Source organism: Alligator mississippiensis, chromosome 3 (genome assembly GCF_030867095.1).
Source record: "Alligator mississippiensis isolate rAllMis1 chromosome 3, rAllMis1, whole genome shotgun sequence".
NCBI lineage: Eukaryota > Metazoa > Chordata > Crocodylia > Alligatoridae > Alligator > Alligator mississippiensis.
The window spans coordinates 54,071,534-54,094,207 of NC_081826.1; the positions used below are offsets into that span (position 1 = coordinate 54,071,534).

The window sequence follows — 22,674 nt, forward strand, 5'->3', positions numbered from 1 at the left end:
GAATTTAAAATCTGTGAAAATGGAAGATCACCAATGAATGAGAGCTTACAAACTTCTTTACTGTATCTTTTAAATAAGATTCCTGTCCTGTATACTTCTTTCAGATCTGGCACTGATTTGTGATCTTAAGCAAGTGTTTTATATTCACTGAATCTCAGTTTATCCAATTGTAAAATGGATATACTAAAATTTGTGCATAGTACACTGCACAAGAGTGAAGTGAAAGTTAACATTTGGAAAGAACAGAGATCCTCAGAATATTCTTTTTTTTGTGCTAAAGTACAGCATTTCTGGCTCTTAGAAATAATTTAATTTAATATTGTGAGTTACTGAAGAAAACTGAAGGCATGACCTCATTTTGTTTCCATTATCAAATTGTAACTGTGTAAATATGTTCCATTTTAGGCAGTATGTTCCTTGAATGGCATATTAGTTTTCTATGACTGACTCATTAACAGCAACTAGCTGGTATTAAACCAAACTCCAGCTAAAATACAACAAGTTTGTCACAACAACAAGGATGTTAATTACAAAGTGTAAGCATGTGGAAAATTATACTCAATTAGTATGTTTACTACACAATCCAGAATATCTCACAGGACACAGAACACTCCATCATTTTTTCCCCATAGATGTGAATATATCTCATCAAAGGAAATTAAGGTATAGAAATATTTCAAAATAGTAAAGCCTGTTCTTTATTCACAAAGGTGGGAAAAAACTGCCAAGCCCAAAATATTGTCAGATATACGTGAGTATTTAGCAACTCGTGAAATAAATAAGATGTTCATTGTCCAAATGAAATTACCCTCTTGTACGATGACCCAGAGACATACACAAATGCTACAAATTGAATAGCAACACAAATCTAAAAGAAGCCATGTTAAGTGCATCAGGGTTTTAGTTAAATAAATAATTATGCTTCCTTCCCTGAGAAATTAGGAAGTGTACAATAATCAAAACATGCATAAGAGGAAATCCTAAATCTTGCACCCCTGTGCTTCCTCTGGTGACTACAAAGCAGCACTTACCTTAAAACATTGGGTCTGATTCTCCGTTCCTGATTGCTGTGTCCTCACTGAAGGCTGTATACAATAGATGTCCAATGCTGCTACAGATGGGGGCTGGGAATTCTGAGTTTGTTGTATTTTATACTCATGGGAGCAGATTTTTTTTTTTTGTAGCTAAACTCCTGCCATGAAGCTTGGTATTTTGATGGGAGTTTTATTTGTGTTGTTTTCAGGATCTGGTCCGCTATGATGTAGTTAGTTTAGATGACTATTGAATAATGCTTGGAGAACACTCCAGAATGTTAGAGGCTCAAAGATATCCAGAGATAACTTTTCATAGAGTTATAGGGAATCAGAAAGAGGTAGTGCTGGAAGGGACCTCCAGAGTTCATTTAGTCCAACCACCTGCCTGAGGCAGGATCATCTCTATCCAAACCATTCTATACAAATCCACTGTCTAATATCTTACCAAAACTACAGTCAACCCACAGTAAACTTCCAGATTATTTGGAAGGCTTAACTCTGACAATAAACATTGGTGTCCTGTGTACACTGTGATTAATATCTGGTGCCATTCCTTCACGTGTCACAGTCCATGTGGCTGGAGAGGTATGGACACAATTTTAGTGGCTTTAGCAATATAGCCCATTTACATCAACCAATCCAGGATTAGGTCAATCTATGCCCAGTCGTACAAGAATGTAGAGGGCTTATATCACCAAAAAATGGCACATCCAATCTAAGTTAATTCACCTGAGCAGGTGTATTAAGTTAGGTTGAGATTGACTTAACTTGATCTCATGAATACTTGTTCACATTTGCAGCAAAGACTTGGGGCAGGGAAAACCTAGCCACTTGCCCCAAGTCTCAGGTTGTACTATTCCCACCCTCCTGACCCTGACTGAGCTATTTTAGACACCCCTGCACCCCAACACTGCATCCCTCCAGACCTCCTATTCCTCATAGGCCATCCACCCCTCTTCTCATCTCGAGTTTCTTACATCAATTTCCCCTTATGTCTCCGGGTACTAGTGAACAATTTCACATGCTGCTCCCATTCTACATTCATGCGATTTAAGATGAGCTGTGTGAATGCAGATTGGGTGTGATCTGTGCTGTATGAATCCAAAGGCAGGCAAGGTTCTTTGAGTAGATGTGATATATTTTATTAGACCAACTGAGTAGTGGGGGGGGAGGAGTTCTTAGCAAGTTTTTGGGTGCAGTCACCCTTTTTCAGGCATAGGAAGTCTCTGCTGAACACAGAGTCTCTGATGAACAGCAGAGACTTCCTATGCCTGAAGAAGGGTGACTGCACCCAAAAGCTTGCTAAGAACTTTTCCTCCCCCAGTACTCAGTTGGTCTCATGAAAGATATCACATCTACTCAAAGAACCTTGCCTGCCTCTGTCTTTAGACCAACACGGCTACAACCAAAAACCCAACAGTTACTCCTGAGACTGACTGCTATTTTCAAGCGCTTTAAAGCCAGACTTGTATAGGGTTTGTGGGCCAATTGAGATTTTTCAGAAACGCCTAGAAGCCTATTTGCATGGAGATTAAGCTTCTAAGCACTTTTGAAAACTCCACTTATATGCATCTTGAAAAGTGTCTAAATGCCTTTGAAAATCAGACCCTTAGGCTTGTAAAGATTTTAGGGGTTTAAGTCTCACAGAGACTTAGGCACTATTTAGGTACCTAACTACCTTTGTCAGTGTCCAAGTCCAAAATGTAGTTCCTTACAAGCTCCAATCTTTTTCTGCTTAATTCTAGAAACACCTAAACTCTATTAGATGCTTGCATTTTCTACTTTACTTGAAGTTTTTTACTTTGAAGTTGCCTAAACCTGTACCCTTGGGCATTCCCTGAATTTTTCCATTTTAGCTGATAATCTGCTCAGCATGGTTATCTCCTGTTTCAGTCCTATCCGAATTCACAACTTAAATGTTTCTTTGCTTATTTCACCTTTTGAACAGTTGATCAAAGTACATCAACTTGTTTTACATGCTGGCAATTCTCAAGAGGATTGGATGCTAAGATTAGGCTTTATTTTTAGTAACAGTACAATGTGTAAGTATGCACACTGTTTACCAACAAGCATAAATAAAGAGAAAAGGCATTCTCCAGTACACCAACCTTCACCAAAAAGAGCGGGGGGGGGGCGGGGCGGGGGGGGAGGATACTATTACCTCCTTTTTTTCTAATAGCTCAGGGGTTAAAACATTAATTCAGGGTTGGAGGCCAGGGCTCTCATTTCCTCTCACTGGGGCAGGGTTCATTCTGAATTCATTGAAATACATTTGGAAATCAGGCCTTTAAGCACTTTTGGTAATTTTCCCTGTGATCTATGATGCATATGTTAGTTTTGAAATACATTTCTTCTAAGGGCCAAATCCTCTGCTTCTAACTTTAATGCTGTATAACTCAGGGTAAGCTGTGGGAAGGTTTCATGTTTTGTTAATTCAAAATAAAATTTTAGATGTAATTGGTATTTGAAGAACTTTTGTGATTTATTATGACCCTATAAAAGCAAAATAGCCTCTGGTTTGGCCCAGTCCTGCATAGTGTACTTTCAACTATTAAAACTGAATTGGTAACCAGGAGGGACTTCTGAAATCATTTTGTTTACTTGTTTATTTACATAATTGGTGGAAAAAAAAGGAACTGACACAAAACAATATAGCTATGGAAATAGCTAGTCCCTTTGCCCTCTTCCATTTTCGCTTTATGTATTACACTCACCCAATTTTTGTGGGGTTATTTTATTAGAAGTCAAATAAATGGGTTTAAACAGCTTGATCAAAGCTGGAACCCCTGGGCATTACTGTCATATAAATATATAATCATTGTAGACATTGGCAAGAGATGAGTATGCTCTGCACTTAATGGGAGGGTTGCATCAGCTCACAAAAGGCCACAAATGAAAAGAGAATATGCCACCTTGCCTGACAACAACATGGAGGGTTTCAATGCTCTTTCTCCAGAAAGAATACCCAAGGTAGAGGGGTTTGGAATATGGTTATCTGTAAGGCCCTAGAGGTGGTAGAATCTGATAGCTGGTCTAACATGAACATAGCGCTGTTTTCTACCAATGCTTAAAGATAGCCTGGGATTGAAAGCTTGCTGACAAAAAAAAAATGAAGATGTGCAGTACCATTGAACAGAATGGAAAAGGAATCCAGGCACACAAAGAGGGCTAGATTTATTCATAGCAGTTGTAGATGTGTTTTCCCCTTATTAACTGTGTTGCAATAACTGGATGGAGAAGAGATCAGGACAATCCTCTTCATATCTGTATAGGAAAATTAAATAAGGTTATATTTGTTTATGCTCTGGAAACCCATTTATTAACTTTTTATAGTTAATGAGATAGATTCAGTAAAATTGGCACAGAGCCATGTAAATTAAATCTATCCATCAACCCTAGTGATCCTTTTGCATTATAGAAGGTCTATCTTCATGGGGAGGGCAAGAAGCAAGTCAACAGTGTCCTTCATTGAGCTTCTAATCAGAGAAAGACTGCTTTCATCTGTGTCAGGTCATACTGTGTCAGGTCATACTGTCATACTGTGTCATACTGCAGCTTTGGTGGTGAAAAGACCTAAAGGGAAGCACTGAACTAATTCCTCAGCTGCCCTGATTATTGACTACTTTTTGGTATATGCTGGTCTCTAAGTATTTCTGTTCCCTCAACGAGAAATGGTGAATCTGATGCTCTGCTCTGCTGCAACTTTGTTCCCTGACAGACTTCCTATTGTTATTGGGGCTTATGATAGTATGAATTTTAAAACCAGCTAGTTTTGGAGAAAAGGTATTTAATTTCAAATATTGCTGATGGTCTTACTGACTGAGAGCTGATTTGTCATTAAAAAAAATCATCTACTTGAGGGGGATGGGTAAAAGCTGAAAATTTCAAGTGGAATACTGTTAAAAAACAATACTCTGTCTGGGTTTTTAAAGATTTCTTATAATACCAGACATATATCAATTTTAGGCACCATCCTGTGTTCTGTTTTATTTTATGAAACACTGCCACAGTCATAAAATATTAGCATAGGATCTGAAGGTGCATCTCACTGTGCAGGGAATTACATGCCTAGCTAAATTAATTCCTGAGCATCAAGATAGAATGAGGTACACATACACAGGATATATTCTCATCTATCTGCTTACTGTTTTTCATGACATCATCATAATCACTTCTTTCTGCTGCTATGTATTTGCTAGATGTAAGCAAATACTCCTCTACTCTAGCAGGAGCTCATATTTCTTAGCTGTCCCAGATTTGATGGAATACCTGAAATCTGTTTTTTTCTCCAGTGTCTGGACATCCTGAATTGGCACCTTGTGGTCTTCTATTGTGATCCTCTTTGGCACATGACATTGCATGTCAAATGTTTGTGACAGTTTGGCTATTCACAAAGTCCCTTGCTATGTCTACCCTGCCACTCATTTTGTGCAAGCAAAACCATAGATGACAGGACCAGAAAATAATTTAATATTCTTTATCTAAATGCTCTCTAAAAACAATTTGCTCTTAGCATTAGCACAGTTCAGCATTTAACATTACGTCAGGAGAAAGCTCTGATTAGATCTCCGATGTTTCAAGCCTATCCAGTGCTCTGTTTTCTGTTAAACTGTTAGACTATTTAATACAGTCCTGGTGCTTTTGAACAATTGCTTTAAGTGCACTGAGGTGCTTTAAATGCTGGCAATTCTCAAGGGGACCTTGCAGATGCTAACGTAAAACTGCACCTTATTTTCAATATCTCAGTGCAATTTGTAAGCATGCACATTGTTTATTGACCAACATAAATAAATAGAAAAAGAAGTAAACAGCCTGGGAACTGGGTCTGTTACAAGGGTATAGAGATGTCATTCATTAGTGTTCCGGTACAGAGTCTTCACAGTCTGGCGCAGCTTTCATTATCCAGCTCCAGCAAAGCAATTGTTGTATCAGATCTATGAATGACATTACATTGCTGTTACATAGCATCTCTCTTCCCAGGATCCAGAAAGTAGCGAGTACTATTAGATCCTGAGTATATAGACAGATTGGGAGAGATTTACAAATGGGAAAACTGACAGCTTCAAATGCCACAATAGTCAGGTAACTGAGAAAAAAACTTAAATACTGTAGTCGGAAAAAAAATTTAAGCAAGCTTTTAGGTTCCATACCAGCCCAGCCTCTGGCTTCTTTACTTTTCATTCCATCCAGGAAGAGCACACACCAACTGCTGAAACTTCCTCAGCCTGATGAAGGGTTTTTAAACCCAAAAGCTTGCTTAAAATTTTTTCCCAACTATTTAAGTTGGTCTAATAAAAGATATCAGATTCACCCAAAGAACCTTGTCTGCCTATGTCCTTAGACCAACAAGGCTACAACCTACACCCCTGTCCCTGTCAAGGCACTCAAGGACGTTAGATTTGGTGTGTGTGTAAACAAAAATCTAACCTTCAAAATCTAATACACACACACATATAGTTTTGCATATAACTTCATCATATATAACAATACATATTTTTCACCTGTTAAACAGAAAACCAAAGTTTTTATAATATGCTAGGAGGTGGAGCCCTATATTACTCAGTTCAAGTTCAAAGTAAAACCAAATACAAGTTTATGGCAATATGCACTAATTTGCTAGATTACCTATTAAATTTAAAAAACAGAATAAACTAGGGGAAAATAGTTAACAGATAGTATTTCTTTAGTCCTGTAGTTGTCACAGGTAAATGTACATCTGTTATTCCGATTCATAAAACAAAACCTAGCCTTCTTGAATGTCTCGACAGTGTCTCCAATCACTTTCACTCATTTGTATACCTAAATTAATATTATCACACTTAAATTAAGGTTTTTAGCTAGAGTCTGCAGGGCTGTGACACAGAAGAGAGACATTACTAGGAATGGCTAACAAAGAGCAAATTGCAGGAAAAACAATGGTTTGAATAGTGGAACATAGAGACCATTAAAAAAGAGAGAGGGATGTTAACACCTGTGGAGTGAAGAGCGATTAGCAGCACTCAAGCAGATTAAAATGAGCCATGAAGTCAAGTGATACCCTGACCAGAAACACTGCTGCCACTACCAGGCAGCTGGTTTTAAACTTTGGGAGGAGCAGCACTCAAAGCAGGGGTGACTGCATTAGAACCCCCCTCTGGATCTGCTCCCCCATAGATGTACTTGGGTTAGTTTATAAAGTGCAAATCTCCCCTGCTTTCTACAGGCGATAATGTGTCCCAACCTGTGCACCCTCCAGCCCCCTTTCAAAATCCTAGATGGGCCCGCCTTGGCTTGTGGATAGACCGCGCGCACTTGTCACCTGCTCACACCGGGCAGCTGAAACCCGCCTCCCAGTCTCCCCAGGGCTCTTTCTGGTGACCTTTATTTCAAGTTAGCTCCTGATCTTCAGGATCTTACAGCTCAGGGGGAAGCAGGCTGCTGCTGTTTCTCACGAGCAGGGACCCTGGTGTTTTCTAATTAAAAAAAAGAAAAGAAAAAGAAAATCCCCCATTTTCAGATTTAAAAAAGTAACCCCCAAATTTTCCCGATTAAAATGAAACGCTACTAATACAGAGAGAGAGGGGTGTTTCATTTAATCACGGAAAAATGTGGATTTCGAGTTCCTTTTCTTGATCTGAAAATTGGTTCCCGCCCCATCGGAGAAAACCAGGATCCGTGCTCGTGAGGGATCTTTTATTTATTTATTTTTCTTCGCATCCCGGAACATGCCGGCTCCAGCGCCTGCAGCAGGAGGAGCCCGGAGCCCTTCGCAGCACAGCACGTCTTGCCCCCGCCGGGCCCGGACTAGCTCACGCCGCCCGTCCCACCCCGCCCAGCGCCTCCGGGACCCCCGAGGTGCTGACAGCGCGCCAGGCTCCTCGTTCCCCCCACACCACCCCGCGGGCCGGGCACGGCTGGCTCCACCTGCCGGGCCGGGCCGGGCCGGGCCGGGGCGGGGCGGGGCGGGGCGGGGCGGGGCGGGCGGCGGTCAGGTGGCCGCGGGCGGAGTGACGCGAGGAGCCGCCCCGGAGGAGGTTCGGGCGGCGCCGGCGCTGCCAAGTCAGACGCTGCGCCGGGTGAGGGGGCAGATGGCTGCGAGCGGGGAGTCCGGCCCGGAGCAAGGTGAGCTGCTCCGCATCTGCTCTGGAGCCCTGGCGGGGGTCCCGCAGCGCCTCCCGTGGCCGCGGGGCCGCCCCTGGGAGGGAGCTGGAGCCGGGGCGGGGCGGGCTGGGCTGAGGGAGCTCCTCTCCCCGCCCCTCGGCCTGGCTGCCTGTGTGGCCGCAGGCCTGCCCTGCCCCGCCCCGCCCCGCCCCGGACGGGACCCGCCTGGCACCTGCCACCTCTGCCCGCCAGGCCTGGGCGTCCCCGGTCCGCCCCCTTGGTGCTCCTTGCCCGGGGAGTCCGGGGCCCTCCTCCCCCCTGGGACCTGCCTGGTCCTGACCCCTTGGTAAGGGCTGTGCACATTGGCCCCAGCAGCAGCTTCCCTGCAGGAGCTGGTCGGGAGACCTCCACTGTGCAAGGGGTTCCCCCCCACCTTGCAAAAATAGATGCCAGCCCTTGCTATGAGTTGCTTCCTTCTAAATTTGTCCCTGGTGTGGTGGCTTGGCTCCAAATCGGCCCCCAGGATGCTGGGTTTGAAACCTGCTAAAATAGCTCACGCATTCATATTTAATAACTGCATAGTCTCACTGGGATGGCTCTGTGCACAGACAGAGTGTTTCTTGAGCGCCTGCCTCCTGCATCTGTTACTGGGGGGGGTTCGGCATCCTGAAAATAACTCTTGAAACACAGCAAAGCAGAGGTTTGCCCCTGAATCTGGCTTGTGACTCTTAAAAGACTGCTAATGGTGGAGCACTGAGTTGAACAGATTGATTTGGTGAATCTCTGGGAAAAGAAAGCCTCCAGTTCTCTTGTAGTAAAGGAGAGCTGCTTTTTTTCCTGTTTGCTGTAATTGGAAAAAGTGAGAAGATATACTGGAAGACCATTGGCAAGAAAGCTAAACATATTGGGTAAAGCCATGAATTTCTAGTGTAAGGCTAGGTAGGTATTAGTAAAAGATTGGGGCAATGCTGTAGTGAAGCCAAACCTGGCTGCCAAATCTAGCTGCTAAGAGGTGAATGTCAGGGCGTCAAAGGTCCTGTCCCTTGACCTTGAATAGAAATGCTATCAGTTTCTTGGGTAGTACAGGTGAATTTTTCCAAAAAGGGGAGGAAAAAGCAGAAGAGGAGAACACCTGCCATTTACTTGGCATCCTCATCCTGGCTGTTCATAGCTTTGCCCAACAACAGGAAATTTCAGCTTGGCTGTTGTCCAGGGGCATTTGAACGACACGAATAGAGGCACTGCAGCAGTCTGTAGATTTCGGAAGGCAAAAACTACATTGGTTTTCATTTTCTTTACATTTGGGAGGCTGTTTAGCTCTGCCTTCTTTGGAAGCTATTTCTGAGGTCATGAACCTGTTTTTTGGGGAAAAGGACTGAGTTGAATTTTGCAGTTTTGAAGTTGAGTAATTTGATTGGCCTGACGCATGATATATTTATTACCTGTGGCTCTAACACTTTTTCCACAAAGGTATATAGTACATGGCAATGTACATAGCATTGTCCATTATAGCTTTTTATGGAGTTGAATAAACCAGATACTGTTATGAGCTGTTTCTCCACCGCTGAGCCAGTGGAGAAACACATCAAGTTCTCTTACCACATCAAGTTTGTTATTTGGCCCTGTTTAACCTAATTTTATGGCTCACTGTGAATGTGTTTATAATAATAAAAGTAAGTGTTTGATGGCTAGTCTTGTGTACACTGTTGGCATGCCTTCAGTTTGGGGTCTCTTTCTGACCTGGGACAGAACCCTGGAATTCTCTCTGTTCCAAGTCCTATTTAATACTCACCTGGCAGTACAGTTGCTTTGTTTAATCAATGTATTAGTTAGTCCAAACATTGTTTACACTAATGTGGTACACTTTGTACCAGAGTACCTTTTAAACACCTGTGAACTTTTCTGCAAAGGCCAGAAAGAGGCCACGTGGTGTCTGATGGAACTTGGTGAAGAGTATTAAGAATGAACTTGCAAGTGATCTGTTGACTTCAAATGAATCTTAAGTTTCAATTAGTTTTGCATTTTGAATTTTCAATCAAAGTGCAAGCTAATTTACATATGTATCTTCACATTGTAAAGTAGGACGAGATTCAGTACTCCTGTAGGTAGAAGTTACAGAACTTGGTGTTTAACTCTGCCAAGGTACTCCAGCTGTGTTTGCCAAAGCTGAATTTTGAAAGTGAAATGGTTGTAAAGTGGCTAAAACTTGTTGTTTTATATGTTATGTGCAGCCCCTTACATGAATTTAGTGGACATGTTTTCATATGCAGTTTGTCTGGTCAAAAGACTTGCTATCTCAGTAATAATCTTCAAAGTACGTCTTGCAGTTAGAATCACAAGGATATTCTAGTTTTAAAAAATCTGTCTAAAAAGGATAGATTGTATCCCACAGCAGCCATTCTCTAAAACCAGAACTTTGTGTTGGAATACTGTGGAACCTTGAATGAAAGTTTCTTAGGACTTGCATAGTAAAATAGCTGGTTCTTCACAAATGTCGTACAATTCAGCTCCTGAATTTTTTTGGTATAAATGACATCTTTGTACAACATAAGACTATGCTCCAAATAATAAAAAATACTATGTTGAGATAACAAGGCTCCTGCATAATAAAGAACAATGTAGATTTAGTTAAATAAATGAAATGTAAGATTTGAGAGAAACTCCTCTAAAGAAAAACAGCCGTAGGGCACTCTCATGCAGGAGATAAACGAGATTCTTATTCAAATTAATAGCTTTTGATCTTCCTGCACTCGCCAGTACAATAACTTGTCTGCTGAAAGGCACACCTAATTGGCAAACTGGATGACTTCTGGATTGTAAACCTGCTTGACAATATTGCTTTATCTGGCATATCTACATCTATTGCTTAAGGAAGCATAAGCTGTCAGTAAATTAATCTTGGCACGAACTTGAGAGGGCTTGTGGGAAGGGAAGAGTCAACCCAGAGGTACTAGAATTCAAGGCACCTTGTATCGAATTCAACTATAGTTGTAATATGAAGAATCTGACTACTTTGTACAAGAGAGAAATGCACCTTTGCTTCCTTCATCCCTCTGGCAAGCTTGAAAAGGACATTTAATTTGGGCTTTATTTTAAAAGATTAGAACCAAAATCTTAAAGGTTAGTCTTCAGGGAGTAAGAGGGTTTTAAAACTGTTTTGCTGATGATAGTGAAATTCCTGTATATGACCCACATTTCCCATTAATGGGGGTCAAGGTATTGTAGTGCCTTGACAACCATTGTTTATAGGTATAGTTTTATCCAATGACCTGTGAAAATAAAAGGCATTTTGGTTGGCTAGATGGCCTTTATTGAATTTGTTTTAATTCTTTAAGTTAAAAAAAATCTCCTGCAAAACTATTAATAAATCAATATGATTATTCAAATTAACTTTAAAATGCATTTATACATCTGTGTACATACATGCATGTTTTCCCTTTAAATGCAGCTTGTAAAACCAAATACAGATTTGCAAAGGTTTGGTCTTTTTAAAACTAAATTTTGGATTACATGTGGCCTGCCAGTATTCCTTTAAAATTCTGCTCGATACATGTTCATTGTTGTATTGGCACTGTGCATGTGGTGACTATACAGGTAGAATATGTGTGATTCTTTTCTGAGATTCTTTGTGTTATTCCAGCAGCTTTCAACACTTTGCCATGCTGCCAATATCGCCACAAGTTCACCAAAAATGAATCTTGCGCAAGTTAGACTGAACTTCTACATGAACTCCTAGTAATAGTTGAAGCTCTGTAGTTATCTTGTGACTTTCTGAACTCTAGAACTAGTGTACTAGTTTGGCCCATGTTGGTAGTCCTGCCTGATAAGGTAGAAAGGTGTCTTTTACTGGTTAAGCTGGCACTAACATTCCCAACACTAAAATTTCTGTCTCTGTGGTTTGGAGGCACTGATATCTATCATATTGTAAAACTACCTTTCTGACTTCACATTTCTGTGCTGGTTTGCATTATGTAGAGTAAGCAAGTTTTCCATTTTTTTTGGATTTTTTTTCCATCAGGTGATGTTTAAAAGTATCTTTCGAGTAATCCAGAGAAAGTTGTATTTTGTAAAGTAAGTTTCTGTTTTTTTGTTTTGCTTTATTTTTTGCACATCCCCACAATCAAACATCTCCTTCTGGAACTAGCAGTTTAGGTCACATAATCTTAGGAGGTGATATTTAATTCTTATGTAAAATCAATGTACAGGGAACTACTGCTAACAAGAATAAGAGATCCCTCACTACTCATCAGTAGAGCATGTTTAACACTAGCTGGTATTACTAGTAGGAGAACAAACTGCACTTTAAACCAGGAGCAGAAAGCCTTACACATCAGTTGAACTGGCCACATTTATGACTGAACAGAAACATAACACACAATTTTTTTTATTATAAAGCTTTTCTTCATGAGTACTTCTTGGGGTTAAACAAGTTGCATATATATATTAGGAGGCACTTCAATGTAAATATTTGTTTAAATATGGAAAATCTGCTTTTTGCCCCCACATTTTAAATAGCCTATCAAAAGGCTCTAGAATCATGTTTAAGTCTGAGTAGATCACCAGATCTTGATATAGGCATGTCTGGTGTCAAAATTTAAGTCCTACCTAGTGAGTTGAATTCTGTTTTGTTTTTATTTTTATTATCTTAAATAAAATCCAAATTGCATTAAAACCCTAGCACATGTCTAAACTGCTTCTGCTACCATTTTATACATCTGAAGTGCAAACATTGTATGGACAGGGAAACAAACAGTTAAGGGCTCCAGTCTATTGCAGCTCTTCTTTCAGTGTTTCACCACCCAACTCTTTTGGTGTTTCCCCATCCAACTTTATTTTTGCAAGTTGCTGCCATTCATGGACAAGTAAAAATAAAAGCTACTAGAACAATAGAAACTGATCTTCTGAATAGGAAGTAAAACCATTTTTCAGATAACTTGTTCTGACCTTTGTGCATATCTCTACAGATTGTAGTAGGAAGCCAGGTATGGGGTGGCAGTGTAACAAGGTGATAGTGAAAGACAGGATTACGTGGCAGTTAGCTGTGTTAGCCTGAAGTCGGGCAGAATAAGGTGGCACCTTACGTACAGATTCAGAGAGGCATGAGCTTTGGTTGTGTAATGAATTGCTAGCTACAAACATCCAGATAGTGTTTGGGAGACTGAGAAGAATGTCTCTGCTAGTTCTGTTATATGTATAAGCTGTCTCTGTACTTTAAAGTGCGAATTGTTTAGAATACTGCCATGAGCTAATTGAAAGGCTAAATAGTTTCTAAATGAAGAATATAAGGAATTGGAAAGTAATGTTTAAACTGTTGTTGCCAAAGAAAGCTTCTTAGTCTAGTCTTCTCTTGTTGTAAAAGAGAACTTTTGTACCTAGCAGCTTTAGTGCTTCTTCAAGCATAGACCCATCCTAAGCACTTCAGTAGCAAAACTATCCCAGTAAGATGGTGATTGTCACTAAAAGTCATACTGGTAACAACCCCAGTATAGACCCATCTGTACTGGTATAAAGTACTCTATCCCAGTGCAGGTTAGATCTGAGTCAGCAAAGTACTCTTGTACTAGCAGGGGAACAGAAAGGGATTTTTTTTTTCTCTAACTGCACCAATGTAGTAAGGTATATGGAGAAAACACTTTAGTATCATTCCCTTCCCCCATGTGTGAAACAAGTTCACTTTCTGCCTTAGGCAGATGGGTTTCTTTGGCAAGAGCCACATCCTCAAGTAATACAGCACTTCCTTAATTCTCTTCCTTTGTGCAGACTTCCTAGCTCAAGTCTGCCTCTCATCCCCTTTCATCAAGAAGAGAAGGTCCCAGATCCTTGGCTTATTTTGCTCTATTCCCCTTTGCTGAAAACTGACAAAATCTCCTGGATCAAAAACTCTTTTCCCCCACCACATCATGGACTAAAAACAGAATCCTTGAAAAAAATATTGGGCTAAGAGTGCTGTCATTGTTCACAGCTGGTTCTGTTTTATCAAGCCCCTGGCTGGGATGGTACAGAACATACCACAAAGTTTCTCTGAATTATGCTGGGTTCCTGGATGATGAAAAGCTGTCACTAAACAGCACATTGAGCACTAAACAGTGCCATTGAGCTCTGTTCAGCTAGGCCTAGCTGTTATTGAGCACTGCTGTAATTAGCTCATACTTTGTGCAAGAAGCTAGGGTTAAAAAAAACCTTCTGATTATGAGCTCTGCTTGTACGTTACCTGATGAAATAAGGTGCTGATGATGGCTTAAGGCTTCTGAGAGATACTACTGTCAAAATTAGTGTTGGCAGCCCTTAAAGCCAGTAAGCTATGAGTAGTAAATTGTGTGGCAAGTTCCCTGATGAGGGTGGCCTATTTCTAATTACTCTTTGACACTCTCTCCCTTGTCTCGCTAGCAGAGAAGTGAGAAAGGGAACGAGACCTGGAAGTTTGACTTCTAATAAACCATTTAGGATAACAGGCTTTCTCAATGTATCTTAAAAAAAACCCCTTGTCTTCATATGACAGTGTTTTCCTTTGCTGCTCTAAATTTTTTTTTTATTTATAAATTGCAACCGTATCCCTGTATCAGCTCTGCACATGAAGCTTAACTGCTGTATCTAGCACAGGCCATGCAGTTAATGTTATAACCTTATGTACTTGGTTGTTAGCCAGATCCCCCATTCCAAACTTCCATTCTGGTATGGGAATTCATATCTGATGCCATGCCTTGTACAGCAGCTGTTTTTTACAGGTAGTAATACTTGATTCTTGTGGCAAATCATGCTCTCTTTCAGAAGAACTATAGTTGTATGGTTTAGAACTGAATAGTTCCTTCAAAAAAAAAACTGGTTTACTGCAGTTCTGGCTGTCTACTCCAGTTCTCCAAACTGAAGTCTCATTTACAAAGGTCCTTGCTTTAAAAAAACTGACTCTTGCAACATTTGGCCACTTGTGGAATCCGAAATGTGTCTTTATCCATTGATGGCTTTAGATACCTGCAAACAAATAGCACTCTGCCAGATGAGGGAAATGTATCAGAGTTAACATTCAGGTCTTGGCCTGGTTCTTCTCCATACTGCCTTACAGTGCAGAATGGTAATGTAAAGCAGGGCTGTTAAATTGATAACATGCAGCCCACAGTCTCTTTCCAATCTCCACTGCACTGCTTCCTCCCCCTCCCCCCACACACACGGCTCTCCTCTCGGCTGGCTTCTATGTTCTAGGGTGGCATAGTGGAAGGGGGTCTAGGGAAGTGTTGGTACTGTCTACGTGTTCCCAGGAGCAGGTGGCTTGTGGGAGAGGAGCTGGGCTATGGCACAGAAGTTGGACAGCCCTGGTATAAGGGATCCTCTAGCTGATATTGGTTGGGAGGACTGAGGCAGTAGGGGTTGGAAGAGTGTATTTCTGACTCTGCTTACTAGTTAGTGCTGGCAGTGCTCTGACAAACTCCTTCCAAAAGAGCTCTGCCTCTAAAGAGAGGTGGGCCATATTCTAGTTCTGAGGTATAGAAGAGATGGAAAAGAGCAGCAGATCCTTCTTGCACCAAAGTCACCAGTTAGCAGACTGGTTAAGAGTGATTACTCTACATATCTGATGTACTCTTGCTTTCAAAAGACTAATCTTTTTTTTTTTTTTTTAATATGTTCAGCCTTTGGTCAGTGTGAACTGCAGATATGCTTGGCTGCATTTCTGTTTCCATAGCACCACTCACGCCCACACTAGATAAGCACTGCAGAAGCTCCTTTTGAGTGGCCGAATACTTATAAAAATATGAGGACAATTGGATTTAAGGACGGGTGAGGGTGATCCATATCGACTTTTATAACTTCTTCACTGCTGGGTGTTAATGTGGCATAATGCAGCAGGTTTGTTTGTTTTTTTTGGTTTTTTTTAAGAACTTGAATTTTCTGTGAGCATTAAAGTAAATTCTTCATGAAGTTACCATATAAAATATATATCTTCATATTTCCCCTCCCTTCTTCCCCCTTTCCTTAGAGAAACCTCTGAATAGTAGGAAGAGGTTGCACATACTTCTGGTACAATTCTTAATAGTGAACTACAAAGTTCACTTCAAGAGACCACAGAACAAAGGCAGACCTTCAGTGCCTGATATTCAAGTTGCTTTGAAAGGGAGAAGCATGCTTCACACCTTGGTCTCTCAAACTTTATCTGCCTCCATAAAACACTGGCTCTGCACTTAGTCCTCCATTGCACTGTTTAGAGGGCTCTGATATGTGAGTAATGGCTTAAAATATACTGCCAGCATAACATTGTCACAGATGGTTATTCTGTCTTCCCTTAGCACTGTCCCTCCTGGTCATAGTGTGTGCTTCTCAGCAGCGCCCCTGGAGACTCCTTGACTTCATGTGGCTGTGTGTTGTCTGCTGGGCTCTCCTTAGGTCTGTTCCAGGATAGCATTTCTTCTAGCCCAAGAGTGGGCAATTATTTTGGGTGGAGGACTGTTTACTGAGTTCTGGCAAGCTATCGAAGGCCAAGTAACAGGTAGCCAGGGCAGAGAAACATTACTTTTCTAAATTTTTAGGGGCTCCATGGGCTGAATAGAATGACGTGGTGGGCCATTTCCCACCCCTGTTCTAGCCTCTGGCAGATTGCTGCTATAGATATTGGCTCTGCTGGCCTGTGACTGTGACTGCTGCCTGGCCATCCATATTTTCAGATGGTTTCCAAACTAGAGGTAGTGGGTAAATGCTTCCCTCCCCCCACCAAATCTGTTTATACCAATTCTTAATGTTTTCACCTCATGTATTTGCTTCCTAGTGATGCTCTTAAGTGGAAATAGTATTTTGGGACCTGGTCCTCGTAGACTTAGCTACAATTCTCTTCAGTTCAGCTAAGGGAAGGGCAGGCAGAGATTATCCAGTATGATCTTGGTGTTTCAAGGAGGCCAGATGGAGACACGGCATAGCCATTTCGGCCCTTTCAGTAGACCTGCTGCTTTGAGAAGACTGGAGAAGAGTAGGGGTCTAAACTTGGTACATCAACAAGCCTGATCAGAGCCAGAATTCTGACTCCAGAACAGTGGTTCTCAATCTTGTTAGTCTTGAGGCACCCTTTAGTAAAGTGTAGCTCAGTTTTCTGTTATTATTTGTAATCCAAAAAACTAAGAGAGCAGTTTTTTTTCTGTTGCAAAGAACTCAGACTACAACAGGATAGGATGTTTTAACAGTGTGCATTCCTATTTGAAATCTCTGCGTTAAACATGATTCATAAGATAAACACCTAACAGTGTTAACAGTGTGGCACCCTGCAGCACCCTTGAAAGGATCTCAAGGCATCTCAGAGTGCTGCAACACACTGGTTCAGAATCATTGCTCTAGGATCTTAATAAATTAGATTGAGATTTGTATGCAGGATACATCCCAGGAAAGATGCAAACTTGAGGGTAGGGAGTGAAGGAAGAGATGAGCTGGCTTACATGGCCAATCTTTTTTGCATATTTTTCTAAGATTCAAAGCCTTTACAATTTGGATGTGTCTAAATTGGGTGGTTTGTGAGTTCTGTGCAGTTTCTGAAGAAAGAACTAGTTAAAGGGTGTTCATTTCTTCTGACTTGTGTTCTTCAGTTCATTCTTCTTAAAATAAAGAAGTTATTGAAAAAAACAAATTATTCTTTTAAGCTGAAGTACTGTGCACAGATCCATGACTCCAGGGCATTCATATTTCAAAAGCTGTGTATAGTGCGGTTCTCGGCCACATTAATAATTTGGTTTGCAGCTAGAAAGTTTAAGACGTTTGGCCACTTCTAGTCTAGAAGATCCTTGCTATCATTTAATGCTCTTCTTTAAGGTGCTTGGACTAAAGCGATAAGGGCTGATAGAATAGTGGAACCAGAAGCTATGGACTTGATACAGGAATTGCTGGATGAAATCCTGTATGCTGCACCATGAAGTAGGTCTGATTAAGCAATTATAAAGCTGGAAAGGGTCACTGTGTTTTGTGTCATGGAGAAGTAGGGCTGAAAGGGACTTCCAGAGGTTATCTAGGCCAACCCCCCTGCCTGAGGATGGATCATCCCTATCCAAACCATCTCATACAACCATAATCGAAACTCTGTGTAAGACTACCCTTTTATTGTCTTGCTGCACAGTAAATAAAGAAGTACTTTGGAAAGGAATGGTAACAGGTGGGGGTTGTTTGTTTTTGTCGGTTTTAACCTTTTGAAACTTGTTAGCATGACTTGCAGGAGCAAAATGTGACAAAAGAGTGGCTTGCTTCTGCAATCCAGTGCTTTCCAATTTTAGCCACTAGTACTGCAGTTGATATCAAGCTTAAGACTGTGAAGGGAGAACAAAAACATAAACTCAACAGGCATGTATTCCCTACAGAAGCTGCTTAAGTGATAGAGCACTGCCATGTTTCATAGCAACACATGCTGTTACATATTGGTAGGTCCTTTATCTGGTTTAACTGCCCTAGAAAAAATCCTGGACTCTTCTTGGCTCTGCTAAAAATAATGTAAGCAGCATAGAATTCAGTAGGATTCTTCACATGCCATGGATATAAGTGCTCAGAGGCTTGGCTATACTTTACCAAAGAGCCACTAACTGCTAAGTTATTTGGGAAGCACAGAGGCTTACTTTAATTATTTCCTGAAATTTTCTTTACAGCAATATCTTCTGAAGGCAAACTGATACAATTAAGTGTGTGTATTAAAATGTGTATGGTGCTCTAGGTACAAATGAATATTGCAAATAATACTAAAATAATTCAGTTAAGGGGCAACATTAAAGTGGTGACAAGGAAGTGCGTATAATAAAATTCCCCAACCGAAGAGGTGTTAATTGTTCCTGGTGCTTACGCTCATATCTCTGTACCAGCTCACACTGTGTTCACTGCATCAAGTTCATAGGCAGACAAGGGTCTTTGGATAATCTACTATTTTCTATTAGACCAAACTACAGCCTACATCCCTGCATCAAGTTCAAGTTTTTTGACAAAACAATGCGGGAGTTAGGATATTGAAAATAATGATAGTGACAGCTTCTGTGTCACTGTCCCTTGTACTTGTATCTTATTTGAATATCCGCATCAGATGTGTTCTAATCATTCCTATGTAGTATATTTCTTTATCATGCCTATGCTGGAGAAGAAGAAATAACTTGCCTTTTCCCTCAGATTGGAATGACACAAGCAGGCCAATGTACATGGAAAGAAGTCGAGGACACTATTACTCCAGGTTGCTAAATATTTTGGGGAGGGACTGGAGCATACTAGATGTCATGTATTAGATCACAGCTGGAGAGTAAAGTTCAAGGCTGCTCTAGCAACTGTACTTTGAGGGAACTTTGTATTTCCTGTGCTCCTTAGAATTCAAAATAACACCAATTGCTGATGGAGCTGCATCCAGAAACAACTGTGGCTAGGGTAGAGGTGCTGCTGAGCACACCGCGTGTACCCGTTCCTGCTTGCAGTCACGAGGCCTGGAAATGTGTTGTGAACCCACACTGGGAGCATCCTTTGTAGTTGTTACAGAGACTTGACTACATTATCCCAGAGAGCTGTTCCTGGGGACATCCCTGGAGCTGCTTTGCTGATGTATTTTCAAGTTTGGTGTAAATAGCTGCAGCTAGGCAGGGTGTGCTTAAGTGTTTCGTTCTTTGACAGTGCCATGGAAATGGTGAAGACCTACCTTTTTAGTGAGTGTCCTCTGTCCAGGTCTTCTATCAGCACCACAAAAATGTTTGTAAGCACTTGGGAGTTCTAGGAAGTCTCGAGGGTAGCAGTTCTATTAATACAGTTTCCCCACAGGTAAAAATTAAGATGCAAGTGGGCATGTCCTATCGTCAGGCCATGTCCTTCCAGCACTTGGATTTAGTAGCTATAATTGGCTCACTGAGATCCCATAAAGCAGAAGATTCTTTATGAGAAAATGGAACCTAGTCCTGGACAATGCAGTCACCCTTTTTCCTGTCTGTGATACCATCTGCTGGTAGAGACTGGATTCTTAAGGCTGTACTAAACACTCCACAGGTTTCATCATGATCCATTCTCCCTTGTTTTGGATAGAGTTGACTGAAAAATGGAGTGAATTTATTTACTTGGAAGATTTCAGAAGTCTCCCCCTTCTTCTACTGTTGACTTCTCAGGGCTGAACCAATGCTCTTGTGGCAGACTCGAGCAATGAGTAACTTCCAAAGCAGCCCCCAAAGGTGACTTGCAGTAGTACCTTCTTGCGACTATCTTATTGTTTATGTTAAGAAAACAAGAAAGCTAACAGCCCTTCCTCTGCTTCCCTTGTCACCCTCTCAAATACTGTTTGGGAACCAGCTGGGACTTTGTGTCAAAACAGCCCCATGAAAACACTGCTTTGAGATGCTCCATGGATTTTCCATAATGTTTACAAAGTTAGCAATAGTTGAAAACAAGAATAAATATCCTTCAATGACTTCTAGGCTAGTTTGTGCTTATTGGTGTTCAGTCAGCTGTTTTGTCTCAGATGGTAAGAGTCAGGGCAGGGATCTTCTCCATTGTTTAAATGCCATCTAGCAGACTTTAATTCTTAAAGTGGATTGTGCCAAAAGTATTTATTAGAGCAAGCAACTAAATTTTTGGGTGAATAATTCCTTCTCTAATTTCTGCTGGGGGCTCTGGGAATACTCAAAATCAGGCTTCTTTGAAAACAGTCCTGGAGGCTTATTCAAACTCTCCACAAAACTGCTATAGAAATGATGAAAGGGAACAAAACAAAACCATTTAATAGGGATGATTTTAAAATCTTGTGATGGGTTTGGTGGGTTCATGTGATAGCAATATCTCTGTAAGCTAACCAGTTTGTTTAATTTCTTACGCTAGTCTGACTTGAACTCAAGCATCATTAAAACAAATCCTATTAAGAAACACTTGCAGTTATTTCAAGTTTGTTTTCCTTGAGGAGTGCATGAGGTCACATGAAATACTTGGTGACTAATGAAAATTTCATATTGTTTAGACTCCCTATGGAGTAATACAGTGGGGGAGGAGGGTGCAAACTTGGTGGCACACCTGCCACAAAATAAGCCCTGCACCCTCCTTGAGTGCCACTTTGATCCCTTTCCTCCGACTGATCTGTTGTTCTGCTATCTGCTTCCTGCCATAGCTGCTACTGTTCCCTGTTCCCTTCCCTCTTTGCTGCATACCATGCAGAGGTTGCCAGTGCCACTTCCAGTACACATGCTACAGTTTGTCTGTCCTTGGAGTAATATACTACCCTTCTCTCCTACTTTCAAAGAAGCAGCTTCTTTCAAAGGTTTAGTCCTATTAATGGCTTTCTGGTTTGCTCCCCCTATGAATGTATAGGGTGTGGAGGCTTTCAAGGGGAAATAGGGTGCAGATCTTAATTTAGCTTTATTTAGTACTCGTGGCTTTCAGTATCTTGCCTCAAACACTTAAGTAAATAATGCAGTCTGCTGCACTGACAGATGTTGGCTGCAGTCTGTTTAAAAGTAATATTTTAATAAGAACACAGTCCCTTTTTGGGTCATCTGCTAGATTTAATGTAGAATAATGTTCAAACCCATTATTACAGCTATCTGTATGCATAGAAGAATAACATGAGTGTAAACAATAGTTCTTATATTTTAATTATAACAAGAACTGGATGTGCTGGGCCATGTCTACGGATGCCTAAAGTAATAGTTGGGGTACCTGGTGTCTGTAGCAACCTTCTGCAGTCTCCATCTGCAGGATATTAAACACCTTGTGAATGAAACGAATGAGGAACGGTGTTTTAAACTTTACTTTGAGCTCTATTATGGGAAATGCTACTAGTACAGTTACCATTTATTTTTCCTGCACTTAGGAATGTGTCTCAAGACTTGGAGGAGGGAAGGATAGGAATACCTCATACAAGTGGAGTGCTTAGGAATGTTTCTGTGGGAGCATGGCAGGGGCTGGGAGCCTGTCCCTGCCACACACTGCAACTTGTAGGTAAATTAAGAAAGCAGAGTTGTGTAGAAATGGGATACTGCAACTTTGGTGCAGTTTCTTGCTATTATAGCCCTTCAGGAAGGCAAAATTTTATTGTGCAATATTATTAGAACATAACAGAATTCCAGCTGTTATATTGAGAGCGCTGTCTCGCTAATATTGAGCTTGGGAGGGTAATGGCTTTCAAGGAGAGAAGAAAGCAATTGATTGCTTAGTTACGAACATTTGTTCAGCTATTAAGCAACTAACGTTTAACCTTCTCCTGTGATGGATGATTGAATAAAGAATTTGAGGATACCAGACACGCACACTAACTATAAATCATTATAATGAATACCATCTGTTTAGAAGAGATGCCAAAGATGTGCTTCTGGTGAATATGAACTTAATTTGTACCTGCTCTAACTATGTGGCTACCACATAATCTTCTTTTAATGTTTGCTTTCCAGATGTAATCATAGGTACTTAGAGATTTGAATCCACACTTCGCTGTGTAGTGCATATGGAGTCTGCAGCAGAGGTGGGGCAAGTGGTGCTTTGTCTTCATATATTGACAAAGTAGAAAATCTGCATTCGAGGAAAAAAAAATGCCAGACTACTTGAGAGAAGCATGGAGTGTTCTGCAGAGGACTTGCATTGAGGTTATAGTTCTCCCTCAGTC

The 22,674-nt window shown here is 41.0% G+C and overlaps 1 protein-coding gene and 1 long non-coding RNA gene across 3 annotated transcripts in view; one reads left to right on the forward strand and one right to left on the reverse strand.

Moving 5' to 3' along the window:
• Window positions 1-3,622: 3,622 nt before the first annotated feature.
• The window catches only part of LOC132249292 (uncharacterized), a 63,676-nt gene continuing 44,624 nt past the window's right edge, over window positions 3,623-22,674 (reverse strand). The window contains exon 3 of the long non-coding RNA XR_009460696.1: window positions 3,623-4,298. This is a non-coding gene — a long non-coding RNA (uncharacterized LOC132249292). The remainder of the gene's footprint in view (window positions 4,299-22,674) is intronic.
• TPD52 (tumor protein D52) overlaps window positions 8,020-22,674 on the forward strand; it is a 52,984-nt gene continuing 38,329 nt past the window's right edge. Inside the window, exon 1 of one of the 2 annotated variants that reach the window (XM_059723951.1) lies at window positions 8,020-8,135. In XM_059723951.1, the coding sequence (XP_059579934.1) occupies window positions 8,102-8,135 (34 nt within the window). In that variant the 5' untranslated portion in view covers window positions 8,020-8,101. The remainder of the gene's footprint in view (window positions 8,136-22,674) is intronic. The other variant, XM_059723952.1, reaches the window with a different exon arrangement.